We start from the raw sequence: 17,705 nt of genomic DNA on the forward strand, positions 1-17,705 counted from the left end.
AGTTTTATTTGTTTTTCCTGTCGAAATGGATTTTTCTACAGAATTTAGGCAGGAACAACCCTTTTGTTGCCATGGGTTCTTTTACATGCGCTAAGTGCATGCTGCACACTGGACCTCAGTTTATCGTCTCATCCGAATGACTAGCGTCCAGACCACCACTCAAGGTCTAATGGAGGGGGAGAAAATATCGGCGGCTGAGCCGTGATTAGAACCAGCGCCCTCAGATTCTCTCGCTTCCTGGGCGGATGCGTTACCTCTAGGCCATCACTTTTTCCATTAGTATACCTCTTCCGTTGTGCATACCATCTTCCTGACTAAATGTGCGTCTTGAACCTCTGCTGGCTGTCGGTGTGTTCCGTTGGGTGTTTGTGTGTGCACATGCTTGTTTGTGTATGGTATGTCACACTTGAATGCATGTGTCTACTACGTACACACATGTAACTGTTACTGTAAACACCACGAGCTCGAGGTGTTACGTCAATCTGACTTTTTCTTATCATTATCATTATTAATATTGTTATTGTCATCATTATTATTATCATCAACTGGTCCACAGCAAAGTTAACAAAAGAATGTAATAAAAGAAGCAGACCAGTGGGAGAAAACATGACTTCTTTTTTTTTAACAAAGGTGGAGAAAAGGAGACAAAAAAATATATAATAAAACAACTGTGTATCTTTATCGAAATCAAAAACGAAAGTTTGATTTAAATCTTAATTCTGCTTGTTTACAACAACGATAGTGAGTAAAGAATCAAAAATCAAAAGTTGTTTTAAATCTTAATTCAGCTTGTTTACAGCAACGATAGTGAGTCGAGATACTTCTGATGACACGATTTATTGCCTTGTTGCCTGCCTAACACATCCCAGAGCTGCATCTTTCCCCATTCAAAAATCTGTGTGCTGACTGACTGAGAAAAACTGAACAAAAAGCTGTATCCAGCAGGCTGTTCCTGTATGCTAAACATGCAAAATGATTATCCAAATATAACCATGAAAACAAAAGTGAAAATTTGATGTTGATCCATGTTTCCCCCTTGACTGCAGTACGAATATAAAAGTGCGCATATGTATGTGACAATGAAACACTGCAACGGATCAACGGGTTTAAAGTTTTGTACATGATATCATAAGATGGTAAGTGATTGACTGGTTTGAATTTTAAAGTATTCCCATCACCATCTGTTCTAAACAGAAAACGCACACACATTGCACACATTGTGTATTCACAGCACACACACATATTCCCCCCCCCCCCCCCCCCCCAAGTAAGATCACTTAGTTAATTGACGCTGAATTAATCAGTCATATATTCACAAAAGGAAACTCTTTTTATTTTCCCCACTCAACAGGGTTGTTTTTTTTAACGAAAACAGCATCAACCTATATCTTGTGTAACTTGGTCAAGGAGTTTATAACAGCTATAAACAATCACTGCAGCATAAGTGTATTTAGAGAAAACTATTGAGCGGACGAACATTCAAACTTCAGGTTGTTGTTCCGTGTACCCGGTTATCTTTCCTTCAGTACATCTCGTGAAATCAGCATCCGCATCATTTCATTGGTGCCTGGAACAGAGCCAGTCATGTGACACACAGCAAAACGTCTTCCAATCACATGACAAGACAAGACAAGACAAGACAAATTCTTTATTTCGAGGATAATAGATAAGCACTGGTGTGCTTTTTTACATCCAGTCCCCGCCCTGAATTGGGTCTACACTACACAATATTTAATAAAATGAGAGCATGGTGTTAGCAGAGATACACAACAGAGGAAAAAATATGCATAAATCAAAACAAAATAACAACCACACACACACACACACGCACACACACACACATGCACACACGAACACACACACACACACATGAATGAATGTATGTATGCATGTATGTATGTATGTACAACACTAACAGTCATGTCTGACTAATGCCATCAGGACAGCAGAAGAGGCAACTGCTGTCCTGATCTATCTGGGTTTGAGTTTGATTACAGTGGAGAGTGTCTTGCCCACATTACATTCCCACTCTCTCAGCCAAGAGGGCTTTCTAAGGACAGTCCTCGTTGGGAGGGTTCCCAAAAGCCTCCAAGGTTGATATGGATACTTATATAGCACCTATCCCAAGTCAGAGACCAAGCTCTAAGCACTTTACAAACTCAGTTTCATTTGCACAACAGGCTGCCTACCTGGGTAGAGCCGACTGACGGCTGCCATTGGGCGCTCATCATTCATTTCCTGGCTCTGTAGGCATTTTACTCTGATTTTTCCCACTCCATCCTGGTTGTGAATAGAAACCCAACTTCAGTCCGGGAAGGTAAAAAGCAGCAGAAGGAGAGCATTGGAACCCGCCCCACCTGCCTGCCAATGCCGAGCCCTGTTCACAGTGAATATGTATTCCCTGCCCCTACGGCCGTAAAAGCTATGGGACCTTTTATAAAAAAAATAATAAAATAAAATAAAATAAAAAAGCACCCTTAACACTCTCCATACGAACGGCGAAAGAGACGACGTTAACAGCGTTTCACCCCAATTGCCACCATCAAAATATTGCAAGCGGAAGGCTCTTACACTGAAGAGGTGAATGTGGACAAAGAATACCACAATTCTGATGACGGAAGCTAAAGGTTGGGTCATTGAGGCACCCACTGGACATCCAAGGGGTCTGTGTATAGGAGAAGAGAGAAATGGCCGTACTGAGTGAGTCAACTCACTCAGCACACAGGACCCCAGTCGAGGCCCCACTGTTTACAACTGTTTCCGACGAAATATGGATACTTTCATCATCTCACTGGATGATAGCATAAGAAAGGAGGAAGTTTTATATTTTCTCCCCAACTAACTCATTATGTTACTGATCAGTTTGGAAGTTTTCAGTTCATAAATTCTAACATTTGTTGTTGGGTTGTTTTTTTTGCGATTTTATTTCTTACCCATATAAATTGGTCGTCTGTGGGGAAAGTCAGGGGAGTTAATTGGTGGTACTGAGTGAGTTAAGCTTAAAGTATTGTGTACCTTCTAGAATGCAGTGGACCCGAGTGTCTCGTACATACTGCTGCACGGGGTAGTCCTTCAGGTACCCGTAGCCCCCAAACATCTGCAGGGCATCGTTGCACACCTACGGCACAGTGGAACATAATGTCTTTTTTTTTTGTGGTTGGTTTTCTTCATGCTTTTGACATACACGCATGCACTGGCACATATATATACATATCCTCACACACATACATTCACACATCCCCACAAACATACACACATCCCCACATATATACACACATCCCCACATACATTCACACATCCACGTAAAAAATATACACACATCCCCGCATATATACACACATCCCCACATATATACACATATCCCCACATGCATTCACACATCACCACATACATTCACACATCCCCACAAATATACACACATCCCACATACATTCACACATCCCCACAAATATACACACATCCCCACATACATTCACACATCTCCACAAATATACACACATCCCCACATACATTCACACATCCCCACAAATATACACACATCCCCACATACATTCACACATCCCCACAAATATACACACATCCCCACATACATTCACACATCCCCACATACATTCACATGCAAACATAGAGCTAGATACTTAAGATAGATGCATACATGCACACTTACATAAATAGACACACACATATAGGTCTAGATATACATATACGCACCTTCAAGCAGGCAACACACACACACACACACACACACACAGTTATTTATATTTATAATACTGTTATTTATATTTACATTGTTCTAGGTTAATACTTCTTGATATGCATATACATATCCTCCTTCCCATGACAACTCATTCAATACACACCACAACCTCTTTAGACTTCTTATAATATACTTTTCCTCTGATACATAACATGAACTTTTTTTTTTCTTTTTTTTCTTTTTCTTTTTTTTAACACTAATATTCACATGCATTCCCTTTCCTTTATACACTACTTTACTCCTTTCCGTCTAAAAACACTTATAGTGAATAAAACACTTATAGTGAATAGACGTTAAACTGAAGAAAACACACACGCACACACACACACAGAGAACAAATTATGATTTTTTTTTTTCAAACAGAAGGGCAGAGTCACACACACATAAAGAAACAAACAACAGAATCTCCAACCAGCCAAAACACCACCAATGTTCTTCCATAATTTTCAGACTACATAGCAATGCTTTTTCCCCTTGATATTGACCCTTGAACCTGATGCATGAGCGCTCCTCATTGGTTAATAAATTTAGTAACAGAACATGCAGGGAGATTATTAACATGCATCATGGAATAATAGCATGTGCTAAAAAAACAAAGAAACACAACAGAATAAACTGATGTCAGAAAACAACAACAACAACAAACATCATCATCATCATCATCATCATAATTATCATGATAATAATAATTATGAAGTGCTCTTCTTTAGCAGTGTTCCCTCACAGTAAAGCTCATGGTGCTTCAGAACTTACACATAAAAGAAAGAAACAACAATAATCAAGAAAATCCAACTAACAAACAAACACTTCAAAAGCGCTTGCAGTGCAGTACAGTAGTGGCCACAACCCACCTTAAACACTAACGCAATGCAATACAGTAGTGGCCACAACCCACCTTAAACACTAATGCAATGCAATACAGTAGTGGCCACAACCCACCTTGAAGCACTAATGCAATGCAAGGCAGTACAGTAGTGGCCACAACCCACCTTGAAGCACTAATGCAATGCAGTGCAGTACAGTAGTGGCCACAACCCACCTTGAAGCACTAATGCAATGCAATGCAGTACAGTAGTGGCCACGACCCACCTTGAAGCACTAATGCAATGTACAGTAGTGGCCACGACCCACCTTAAACACTAACGCAATGCAATACAGTAGTGGCCACAACCCACCTTGAAGCACTAATGCAATGTAGTACAGTACAGTAGTGGCCACAACCCACCTTAAACACTAACGCAATGCAATACAGTAGTGGCCACAACCCACCTTGAACACTAACGCAATGCAATACAGTAGTGGCCACAACCCACCTTGAAGCACTAATGCAATGCAATACAGTAGTGGCCACGACCCACCTTGTAGCACTAATGCAATGAAGTACAGTACAGTAGTGGCCACGAACCACCTTGAAGCACTAACGCAAAGCAGTACAGTAGTGGCCACGATCCACCTTGAAGCACTAATGCAATGCAGTACAGTCGTGGCCACGATCCACCTTGAAGCACTAATGCAATGCAGTACAGTAGTGGCCACAACCCACCTTGAAGCACTAATGCAATGCAATGCAGTACAGTAGTGGCCACAACCCACCTTGAAGCACTAATGCAATGCAGTACAGTAGTGGCCACGACCCACCTTGAAGCACTAATGCAATGCAGTGCAGTAGTGGCCACAACCCACCTTGAAGCACTAATGCAATGCAATACAGTAGTGGCCACAACCCACCTTGAAGCACTAATGCAATGCAGTACAGTAGTGGCCACGATCCACCTTGAAGCACTAATGCAATGCAGTGCAGTAATGGCCACAACCCACCTTGAAGCACTAATGCAATGCAATGCAATACAGTAGTGGCCACGACCCACCTTGAAGCACTAATGCAATGCAGTACAGTAGTGGCCACGACCCACCTTGAAGCACTAATGCAATGCAGTGCAGTTGTGGCCACAACCCACCTTGAAGCACTAATGCAATGCAATACAGTAGTGGCCACAACCCACCTTGAAGCACTAATGCAATGCAGTACAGTAGTGGCCACAACCCACCTTGAAGCACTAATGCAATGCAGTACAGTAGTGGCCACGACCCACCTTGAAGCACTAAGTGGCCACAACCCACCTTGAAGCACTAATGCATTGCAGTACGGTAGTGGCAACGACCCACCTTGAAGCACTAATGCAATGCAGTGCAGTAGTGGCCACGACCCACCTTGAAGCACTAATGCAATGCAGTACAGTAGTGGCCACAACCCACCTTGAAGCACTAATGCAATGCAGGGCAGTACAGTCACGGCCACAACCCACCTTGAAGTACTAATGCAATACAGTAGTGGCCACAACCCACCTTGAAGCACTAATGCAATGCAGGGCAGTACAGTAGTGGCCATGACCCACCTTGAAGCACTAATGCAATGCAATACAGTAGTGGCCACAACCCACCTTGAAGCACTCCTCGGTGGCAAACAGCTTGGCCATGGAGCAGAGGGCCACTGCACTGGGAGAGTCGCTGTCCATTGCCCGTGCCGCCTCCCTCACCATCAGCCGCGACGTCACCACCTTGCTGCTCATCTCCGCCAGTCGGAACTGGAGATACTGCAGGTCACACACACATACACAGCAGTGAAACACACACACAAACACACACACACACCACACACACAGACACACACACACACAAACACACACACATGCATGCACACACACACACACAAACACACACACACACACACACACACACACACACAGACACACAGCAGTGAAACACAGTTATTTCCATTTTCTATTCTTTTCCCCAAGATCATGGGAACAATTCCCACCTTCACTTGCTTGTACAAGCAGGGCTTTAAACACATGACTTTTTAAAAATTGAAATTTTTTAAAATCTTGTGAAGCTGTGGCCTCATAACGACAAAGCATGCACACAGACAGAATATATACAAGCGAACACACGCAAAGATGAAAACACTCACTCATGCACCCACAAACATCCACACACCCCCACACACACTCTCACCATCTTTTACAATCATTCAAACATAATTTTGCATTTTCCCCTCTGGTCATGCCTCATGTTCAATGCCTCACTTGAAAGTGTTCCAGAGGTACAATGCCTCACCTGAAAGTGTTCTAGAGGTTCAATGCCTCACCTGAAAGTGTTCCAGAGGTTCAATGCCTCGCCTGAAAGTGTTCCAGAGGTTCAATGCCTCGCCTGAAAGTGTTCCAGAGGTTCAATGCCTCACCTGAAAGTCTTCCAGAGGTTCAATGCCTCACCTGAAAGTGTTCCAGAGGTTCAATGCCTCGCCTGAAAGTGTTCCAGAGGTTCAATGCCTCACCTGAAAGTGTTCTAGAGGTTCAATGCCTCACCTGAAAGTGTTCCAGAGGTTCAATGCCTCACCTGAAAGTATTCCAGAGGTTCAATGCCTCACTTGAAAGTGTTCCAGAGGTTCAATGCCTCACCTGAAAGTGTTCCAGAGGTTCAATGCCTCACCTGAAAGTGTTCCAGAGGTTCAATGCCTCGCCTGAAAGTGTTCCAGAGGTTCAATGTGGTTCAATGCCTCACCTGAAAGTGTTCCTGAAGTTAAACGCCTCACCTGAAAGTCTTGCAGAGGTTTAATGCCTCACCTGAAAGTCTCGAGAGGTTTAATGCCTCACCTGAAAGTCTTGCAGAGGTTCAATGCCTCACCTGAAAGTGTTCAAGAGGTTCAATGCCTCACCTGAAAGTCTTGCACAGGTTCAATGCCTCACCTGAAAGTCTTGCAGAGGTTTAATGCCTCACCTGAAAGTCTTGCAGAGGTTTAATGCCTCACCTGAAAGTGTTCCAGAGGTTCAATGCCTCACCTGAAAGTCTCGCAGAGGTTTAATGCCTCACCTGAAAGTCTTACAGTCTTAATGTCTAACCTGAAGAGGTTTAACACCTCACCTGAAAGTCTTACAGTCTTAATGTTTAACCTGAAGAGCTTTAAGGCCTCACCTGAAAGTCTTACAGTCTTAATGTCTAACCTGAAAAGGTTTAACACCTCACCTGAAAGTCTTACAGTCTTAATGTTTAACCTGAAGAGCTTTAATGCCTCACCTGAAAGTCTTACAGTCTTAATGTCTAACCTGAAGAGGTTTAATGCCTCACCTGAAAAGGTTTAATGCCTCACCTGAAAGTCTTACATAGTGTTAATGCCTCACCCGACAGTCTTCCAGAAGTATAATGCCTCACCTGAAAGTCTTCCAGAGGTTTACCAAACTGTCGTCGGACCTTAAGGTGATCCCTGGCCTGCTCCAGACTGGCCTGGGCAGCGCCTAGAGAACATGAGGCTGCACACACAACAAGCAAGAATATCATCAGCAGCAGCAGCAGCATCATCGTCATAATCATAATAATGATGTGATGAGGAGTGATGGCCTAGAGGTAACGCGTCCGCCTAGGAATGAGAAAATCTGAGCACGCTGGTTCGAATCACGGCTCAGCCACCGATATTTTCTCTCCCTCCACTAGACCTTGAGTGGTGGTCTGGACGCTAGTCATTCGGATGAGACGATAAACCGAGGTCCCGTGTGCAGCGCAGCATGCACTTAGCGAGCACACGTAAAAGAACCCACGGCAACAAAAGGATTGTTCCTTGCAAAATTCTGTAGAAAAATCCACTTCGATAGGAAAAGCAAATAAAACCGCTGTAGTGTAGCGACGTGCTCTCCCTGGGGAGAGCAGCCCGAATTTCACACAGAGAAATCTGTTGTGATAAAAAGAAATACAAATACAAATACAAATATCAATAATAATAATAATAATGATGTACTGTTGTATAGTATGCTTTCTCTCTATGAGCTCAGGGTGCTTCAGATAAAAGAAAAAGTTACAAAGTACATGAACCATTCATAATCTATCTCTCTCTCTCTCTCTCTCTCTCTCCCCCTCTCCCTCTCCCTCCCTCCCTCCCTCCCACCCCTTCCCTCCACCCCATATCTTATCCATCATACATGCAAAGGGAGATGGTAGGAATGGGGTGGCGTTGTAGACGTAAGAAACCAATAGTGCCAACAGACAGGCTTTGAAAAGGTAAGTTTCTAGTGATGAGTGAGAGGCAGAAACAGAGAGTCAAGTGGAAGCATGTGATGTGGAGGGTTGTTCCAGAGATGAGCAGCAGCAAAGTGGAGTTCTTTGACCCCTGCTAGGGCATGAAGGATATACAGTAACATCATTTGTATGATACACCAAAACAAAAAACAAAAAAAGTAAACAGTGATTAAGACAATGAAACTGGAAATGAAAAACAGATAACTAAGGATCATATCATCTTGTTATTCCAATTTTGTTGAATTTCCCCACTTTCAATGCTACTCTCTTCCCTGGTTTAAGGGAAAAAAATGCTAAAATCAAAACTGATTTTGGATTCAAACATTTCTTTGGAATCGACTCATTTCAAAGATCTATAAATTTCAGGCACTCCAACCACATTAATATTTCAGTTATGACAAGTACACAATCAATATGGAATATTATGATGTCAACCAGTTTTACCAAATACCTTAAAAGATGAGGTGGATTGTCTGCCTTTACGTTTCAGAGATAAACTGTAATATTTCAAATGCAATTTTGTCACAATATCAGATATATCCAAGTCCCAAATTTCACAACCATATGTCAGTACAGGGAGAACTGTTTTCTCAAATAATTCAATGATTAGACTGACAGAAAGCTTTAGTTGGTTAGTTTTCCTCAGATGTGCAAATGCTGCTCTTGAAGCATGGTCATGTAAATCATTAAGTCAGTTCAGGTGTAGTAGTCACATATTACCTGTTGAGTATGGCTGCCTGCATGGCAGGGTAAATAAACAAAATGGTCAAACACGTTAATGTCGTAAAAGGTTGGCAACGACCGTTGGACTATAATTGGAAGAAGAAGAAGAGTGAGAAACTGGTATACGTCACTATATTCCATGTAAATTTTGCACATGTCATAACTGCAGTATGGATGTAATAGGAGACGGATTTCATTTGATTCTGTAATGCCTGGAATGTGAACATTTGTTATCCAGAGCAGTCAGCATAGATCAGTGTTTCAACAGTGCATAATAAAGTTTAGTAATGATTATTGTATTTTCTGTGTTCATCATGACACAGTAAACATTAGCACACTGTCTCTACATACCGCCACACACACACACACAGAGATATATTTATATATAAAATGAAAATGACCAATTTTTGTGTGGTGAAGCGGCTAAATGACCCATGGTGTCCTTAACAAACCCTAAACTCTGTGCATGCATATATCTGTGTACCTATCAACAGAATTTTGCCAGAGGATGACACATATGTTGCCATGGGTTCTTTATCAGTTCCGCATGCTGCACTGGTGACCTGTTTTATCATCTCATCCGAATGACGAGATGCTCACTTGGACTTTCCAATCAAACTTGGGAGGAAGAGTGAGGCTGGGATTCAAACTCAAACCCTCAGAAGGAAGAGGAAAGCTACAGCTGAATCACTCACCGATATTGACACGGCCACCATTGAGCCCTCTCATGGCGATGTTGAATCCCTGTCCTTCAAAGCCCAGGCGGTTGCTCTGCGGAACGCGGCAGTCATCGAACGACACGATTCGTGTTGGGTGACTGTTCCAGCCCACCTGAACACACAGTAAACAGGTGCACTCGTTCATCATTCAGTACAGGTGCACTCTTCATCATTCAGAATATGTGAACTCAGTCATCATTCAGTACAGGTGCACTCTTCATCATTCAGAATATGTGAACTCAGTCATCATTCAGTACAGGGTACTCATTCTTCATTCAATACAGGTCCACTCAATACAGATGTACTCAAACATCATTCAATACTGGTATACTCAATTTTCATTCAACACAGGTGTACTCATACATCATTCAATACAGGTGTATTCAATAATCATTCAGTACAGGTGTACTCCATCTGAATTCAATATTCATTCAGAACGACAGTAATTCTCATACATTAACTGTATAACATACACCACCAATGAATCCCTCTTATTGGAGATAATAAAGTATTATGTATTCTGTAACCCGAAATCTGTTCAAAAAACAAACAAAGCAACAACAAAAAACAAAAACTAGTACTTGTGTGACAAACCGAAGTTGGAAGATAGCAGACAGTTTCCATTCATGACTGTGTGTTGTGGAATACTGTCACTCACACAGAATCAAACACAAGTACCTCAAGTTCCAGTGAGCTTCCAGAAAGGAAAATGAATGACTGTTCCACTCCTCACAGACACTAATACGGTGATCAGCACACCCTTTCCCCATGGAGACACATACTTGAGTGGTGTTCAGGAATCCCATCTATTTTCTCTTCTTTATTAGTTGAACGAGCGCCCTTATTGACACAGCTGTCCATAAGCTGTGGCCTAAGACTTATTTTCTCTATGCGGTCAATATGGTTTTAAGGGAGGTAATATACTGACAGAAGCTACTACTTGAAGCTACTTTCGAATTCTCCCCATGGGTGCACTAGTAGTAGGATGCACAGGACAGGAATCCGACCCTTGCTAAAATCTGCATCAGTGGGTCATGATGGATGGAGTCTCCCGTCGGACCGACGGATGAGTAGGCAGGCAGGCTTATCTGGCGGTGTGTGTCCTCATATGGGAGAAGAGGCCAATTCTGGATGCGCAGCACTTCCCACAGATGTTGCAATGGAAAACGACTCCAGAAGTTGAGCCCCACTCCCTTCGCTCACGCTTCTCCTTAATGGCCAGCGTTCTCATGACACAGTATGTGTAATCAAAAGTGGTTTTAGAAGACAAACTTTCAGAAATTTAAAGAAGTGCAAGAGAGATCAAAACCCAAAGTGCAGAAGTGAAGAAGCCACCTTTTTCTCCTTCTTGCCGAAGCTGAGACCCGGCGTGTCTTTCTCCACCATCACACAGGAGATGCCCCGCGGTCCTGCCTCACCTGTCCGGCACATCACCAGGTACACGTCCGTCGCACCTGCACCGCTGATGAATGACTGAAAACAAGTAGCAAAAGAAACCATGCATGCACACAGATGAAAATAAAATGGGGATGTCAAATATACAAGCATATGAAGCCAGAAGGTGTGTTGTACACCCATGCACTAACAGGTGAAAATGTAACAGATGTGTAAATATACATAATTATGAAGGTGCGTAACACACCAACCCTCCCACTCACTCACACGCAAGCACACAAACAGGGCTAGGGTCCTCTTTCCCTAACATGCAAACAAATGCTGACACAAGTCACACACATGCACAATTACCTGCATGCACAGAGAGGCTGTCAATTTCTGGTGTGTGCATGGAATGCTGTTGCCTGGCGTGAAAATAGATGTCTTAAGTTATCAAAACTTCTCTGAAGCAAATATTGCTGAAGTCTTTCCTTTTGTCTTTTTTACACAGATCAGTAAATTGAGTTACAAACTTAATATGTAGGTGGATCATCAATACACAGACTATGCAGAGATAACTGGTGTCTGTTGCTCGGTCAATCAAAGGGTTACACTAACTGTATGGCTGAATTATTGATAGTCTACTGTAACAGGCGCAATAGCCAAGTGGTTAAAGTGTTGGACTTTCAATCTGAGGGTCCCGAGTTCGAATCTCACTAACGACATTTAGTGAGTAAAGGATGGAGATTTTTCCGATCTCCCAGGTCAACATCTGTGCAGACCTGCTAGTGCCTGAACCCACTTTGTGTGTAAACGCATGCAGAAGATCAAATATGTACGTTAAGATCCTGTAATCCATGCCAGCGTTCGGTGGATTATGGAAACAAGAACATACCCAGCATACACACCCCTGAAAACTGAGTACAGCTGCCTAAATGGCGGGGTAAAAACAGCCATACACATAAAAGCCCATTTGTGTAATATACAAATGAACGTGGGGGTTGCAGCCCACAAACGAAGAAGAAGAAGAAGATAGTCTACTGTGTGAGAAAATAATATGAGTTTATTGGAGGTCAGTATTCACCTTGGACCCATTCAGAATGTAATCGCTTCCATCTTTTCTGGCGGATGTGATCAGAGAAGCTGCATCACTGCCGGAGCCTGAACAAAACATCCAATGTTGACATCAATGAGAAAAGAAAACACTCATTCACTGACTCATCAGATGTACATTAAGAGGAATATACTGCCTTCATTAACTCATACCTAGAAGAGCAAGAATCACAGAAGGTAATGGAATTAAAATATATAATATCAAGAATATAAAATATGATTCCGTTAAGATTTATCACATACTGATATCACAAGAATTTTTTTTTTTTTTTTTAGCTCTACACTATTAACAATAGCCAATAATGAACTTTGAACGACGGGCGCAATAGACGAGTGGTTAAAGCGTTGGACTGTCAATCTGAGGGTCCCGGGTTCAAATCACGGTGACGGCGCCTGGTGGGTAAAGGGTGGAGATTTTTACGATCTCCCAGGTCAACATATGTGCAGACCTGCTAGTGCCTGAACCCCCTTCGTGTGTATATGCAAGCAGAAGATCAAATACGCACGTTAAAGATCCTGTAATCCATGTCAGCGTTCGGTGGGTTATGGAAACAAGAACATACCCAGCATGCACCCCCCCGAAAATGGAGTATGGTTGCCTACATGGCGGGGTAAAAATGGTCATACACGTAAAAGCCCACTCGTGTGCATATGAGTGAACGCAGAAGAAGAAGAACTTTGAAAATTTCACTCCTCCAAGAAGTCAGGAGGCATTCACATAGAAAGAACAATAATCACTTGCTCAAAAAAGTTGCATGACACATAAAGAACCAACATTATTTCAGATTTTTTTTTTTCCACACTGTATGTTACCATGGCAAATTTTCATCAAGAACAGCTGAAGCCAACCAATCAGCATGTTAGAGAGTGACAACTCAGTGCACACACACACACAGACACACACTCACACACACACATACACACACACACACAGTGACAACTCAGCACACACACACACACACACACACACACACACACACACACACACACACACACCTGGCTCTGTCAGACAGTAAGAGGCAAACTTATCCATAGATGCCAGCTGAGGAATCCACCTTTTCTTCAGCTCCTCTGTGCCAAACTGATCCACCATCCAAGCACACATACTGAAATCAAAAGAATTCACGGTCAAGTGTCAACCCTTGTTACGTATTACATCATTTTATTGCATACCTTGGCACATTTTTTCCAGTTAAAAGACATCCATTTTGCACAGCCGCAATGGCAATACAGTCAGTATTCCTTCCAGCCCTTCATGGGAGGAGAGCAGGGGCCTAGCGGTAATGCGCCCCACTAGGAAGCAAATGTGCACGGGTTCAAGTCCCCTCTTCAGACCTAGATTTTTACTCCTCCATCCACTAAATATTCAGTAGTGGTCTGGGTGCTAGTTATTCAGATGAGATGTGCATTGTACACTTAGCGCACATAAAAACTGTTTAAAAACACAGAACAAAAGGGTTGTCCCTGGCAACATATTGTAAAAAGGTCTACTTAAATTGTAAAACAAATACACCTGCAGACAGAAGAAAGAAAGAAATAAGAGTGGCATTGCATGGCAGCATGCTCTCACCAGGAAGAGTAGCTTTAATGTCACACAGAAAAATCTGTTGTGACAAAAAATAGTATCATACAAAACTTTCCATTAAGGCAATATTCTTCCTGTGTTTTGAAAGTCAAAAAACAAACCCATGTAAATATATCTGCATGGAAAATGGGTCTTTCTCAAGCAATGATGTTGTGACAAAAAGTAATGTGATGCAAAGCTTGCCATTAAGGCAATATCCTTCCTGTGTTTCATGTAATCTCCTTCTTGTGTTTCGTAAGTCAAAAAATAAACTTATATAAATACATTTGCATGCAAAATGGGTCTTTCTCAAGCAACATAACTAGTAGAGGGATATGTTTTTGCATGCCTTTTGTATCTGTTTTTGGACATGAATAGTAATATTCTGAAATCGTTTCATGTACTGGCAATAAAGAGCCTGGGGAAACTGCTCTGGAATTTCAAGCATAATCATAATCTAGCCTCAATAAGGACACCTTCATCGAAGTTGAAAGGAGAACTATTTTTCATGCCCCATAGCCTTTTGTGGCCACCGGGGAAGTTAATTCATATTCACTAAGTCTACAGCTCGGCATAATGAAGGTGGTGCTGAATCCTCTCCTTCTGCTGCTTAAACCTTCCCCAGCCGAAGTCAGATATCTATTCACACCTGGTGGAGTGAGGAAAAATCAGTGTGTAAGTGTCTTTTCCAAGGACACAACACCATACTAAAACTGGGCCTCACTCAGTCTGGCTCCGCGACTAAGCCATTACTGTTGTTAGTAGGGGGCTTAGTAGGTGGTGTCCTAAGTACGTTAAAACAGAACAGGCACCACTGAACACCACCAAAGTGACTCAGCAGCAGTGCAGGGTCTCTTCTGGTGTGTGGCCTCCTGGCGACCTAACATCGATGGTTCCCTGTGGACTGCCGACGCTGGAACTGCGAAGGACGAACCCGGGTGTGGCCGTGTATGGGGGAATCTAAATGAGCAGCGTGGGAGTAATGCCACTGAAACGGTGCAGATAATGGGTCAGCAAAAAAACAACAACAAAAAACAAAAAACAAAAACAAAAAAACAGGGCCTCAAACCCTGATCACCGGTGAACACTGGGTCGGAGTCCAACACCTAACCAATTCTGCCATGACGCCTCCGTTCTTACAATTATGTGAACTGTCTACATTCACTCACATCCTGATCACCAACATCTACCTGTCATGAGATACATATGTACAGCAAGGTAAGACTAGGAATAGTTCCTTATACGGTAGGCTTACTTTATTGTCATTTTAACCACTACCATCATCATTATCAATTCAAAAACCATTAAAGAAAAATCTCATGGTGATGCAAAAGAAATTGCATGCTTCAGTTTCAAAGTTTCCAGGAGGTGTCAAAGTGTGTGGACTGATCCATACACGCTACACCGAATCTGCTTTGTAAAAATAGTAAAAAAGAAAGAGCAGATGCTTAACCTTCGCATAAACACAACACGCTGATCAGACCTTGAGAGCCTACTCTAGGTTTGTAAAGCATGACAACAAAATGAAATAGTATAAGTTAACAAAATAAATAAATAAATTAATATATTAAAATATCAATTACATGTGGTACTCACTTGTGAATACTGATGTAAGCTGTGGTACTGCAGCAGCCATATGAGAGAGCCTCAAACACCACAGAGGCATCTAATCGAGTCAAGCCTGTGCCTCCGTACTTTTCGTCACAGTAGATTGCACCAAAGCCTAGTTCTGCTGCTTTCCGCATGGTGTCCATCGGAAAAATCTCCTGGAAACATTGGCAGATGGATGGGATAGCTGAGTGGTTACAATACTGAGCTTTCAACCCAAGGATTCATGTGGCCCTTGGTTCAAATCCTGGCTACACCTTGTCAAGAGTTGAGGTTCCTCCTCTCTCAATTTTTTTTCATAGATGTGCAGATATATCATGTAAACATGGATACATAAATGATATCAGAACAAGAACAACAAAAAATCATGTAATGCATGTCAGCATTGATGTTTTGATAATAAATAAATAAAATATAAATAAATAAAACCGCCTTGTATAAGCACCCACCCCACAAGAAATTTATGGCTGTCAAAATGGCATGGTAAAATTGTAATATATTATATGCAAAGTATGTACAAATCTTACCCCTCAGTCAAATTAGTCAACGTGGTAGCTAAGTCAAATAATACAGAAGAAATTAGCAGACCTCTTTTTCTTTTTCACGCACTAACATACACATGTTTAAAAAAAACACATGCTTGCACACACACACACACACACACACACACACACACACACATGCATGCATGCATACATACAGACACACACTGACACACATGGACACACCAGTTGCCCTCTTATTTAGTCCTTTCATTTCACACACATAATAGTTTATATGTATACACATGCCATGGACACAGCCACAGATACACACAAAGACAGACAGACACACACACACACACACACACACACACACACACAGGTGCACTGCACACATACACATGGTATTCCTACAATAGTTTGTTCTGCACCTCTTGATCCCATTTCTCCATGTTTGGGAACATTTCATTTCGGGCAAAGTCGGAGGCCAGCTGCTGAATCTGTATCTGCTCCTGGCTCAGACCCAGTGATGCTGGCAGAAACACAGACACAAGACACAATAATCAAGGCAATGCAGAAATTCAGAAGAAAAAAAACCCACTGATGATTAATAAAGGCAATGCAAATAACACAATGCATATATATATATGAGATGTGGCATTATTTCTGTCAACAGCCGTTCGTTTCTGTTTTTGTACTGTGCTGTGCATTGATTGCCTTGCAAAGTGTTGTGATGTTCTGTGCTGTGCTAATCATGGGAGCAGCTGGTCGGTTCCTTTCTCTCTGTATGTCCACATACAATGGGATAGAATCATGCTTTATTAATCATTGCAAAAAATAACTTGAACATGAGTTATAATAAGTGAACATTTTGTAAGTTTGTACAAAATTGTGTTTATTCACATCACAATCATTACAAGACTATTTTTCACAAGAATGCATAGAAATGAGGACATTAGCAAAGAGATATTAAATGCCAATCATTAACTTTTCGACCATGTGATAATCCCAAAAAGTAAGGGTCATTCCAAGTTTAAAAGGGGGGAAAAAAAAACTGGCCTCAGTGGGAAACAGTCTATGCACGTGCAGAATCAGGTACTGACAGCGGTTACAAACACCACTCAAAACAGTCATACTTACGATCAATGCAGCTTCCCGTTATCATTGTACGAGACTGCTGAACAACATGTGCAGGACATTTTCTTAGTTTTGAGGCGATCTCCCCTGTCAAATGAAAAAATCGTCTGCAAGCCGCCGCCATTGTAACAATCCAATAAAGCTGTACATTAAGTTAGTTT

General features: G+C 42.0%; 1 protein-coding gene across 1 annotated transcript; it reads right to left on the bottom strand.

The window, feature by feature from the left end:
• Positions 1 to 1,257: 1,257 nt before the first annotated feature.
• LOC143297970 (isobutyryl-CoA dehydrogenase, mitochondrial-like) lies at positions 1,258 to 17,668 on the bottom strand. Its single transcript, XM_076610599.1, has 11 exons — positions 17,548 to 17,668; positions 16,839 to 16,939; positions 15,914 to 16,083; positions 13,750 to 13,859; positions 12,725 to 12,801; positions 11,602 to 11,739; positions 10,243 to 10,378; positions 7,967 to 8,064; positions 6,199 to 6,351; positions 3,016 to 3,118; positions 1,258 to 1,567 (listed from the first exon to the last, which is right to left on the bottom strand). Exons 1-11 carry the CDS (start codon positions 17,666 to 17,668, stop codon positions 1,512 to 1,514), a joined length of 1,263 nt encoding a protein of 420 aa, XP_076466714.1. The 3' UTR covers positions 1,258 to 1,511.
• Between the last annotated feature and the right edge of the window lie 37 nt (positions 17,669 to 17,705).

The sequence above is a fragment of the Babylonia areolata genome, chromosome 23 (genome assembly GCF_041734735.1).
Source record: "Babylonia areolata isolate BAREFJ2019XMU chromosome 23, ASM4173473v1, whole genome shotgun sequence".
Taxonomy (NCBI): Eukaryota; Metazoa; Mollusca; class Gastropoda; order Neogastropoda; family Buccinidae; genus Babylonia; species Babylonia areolata.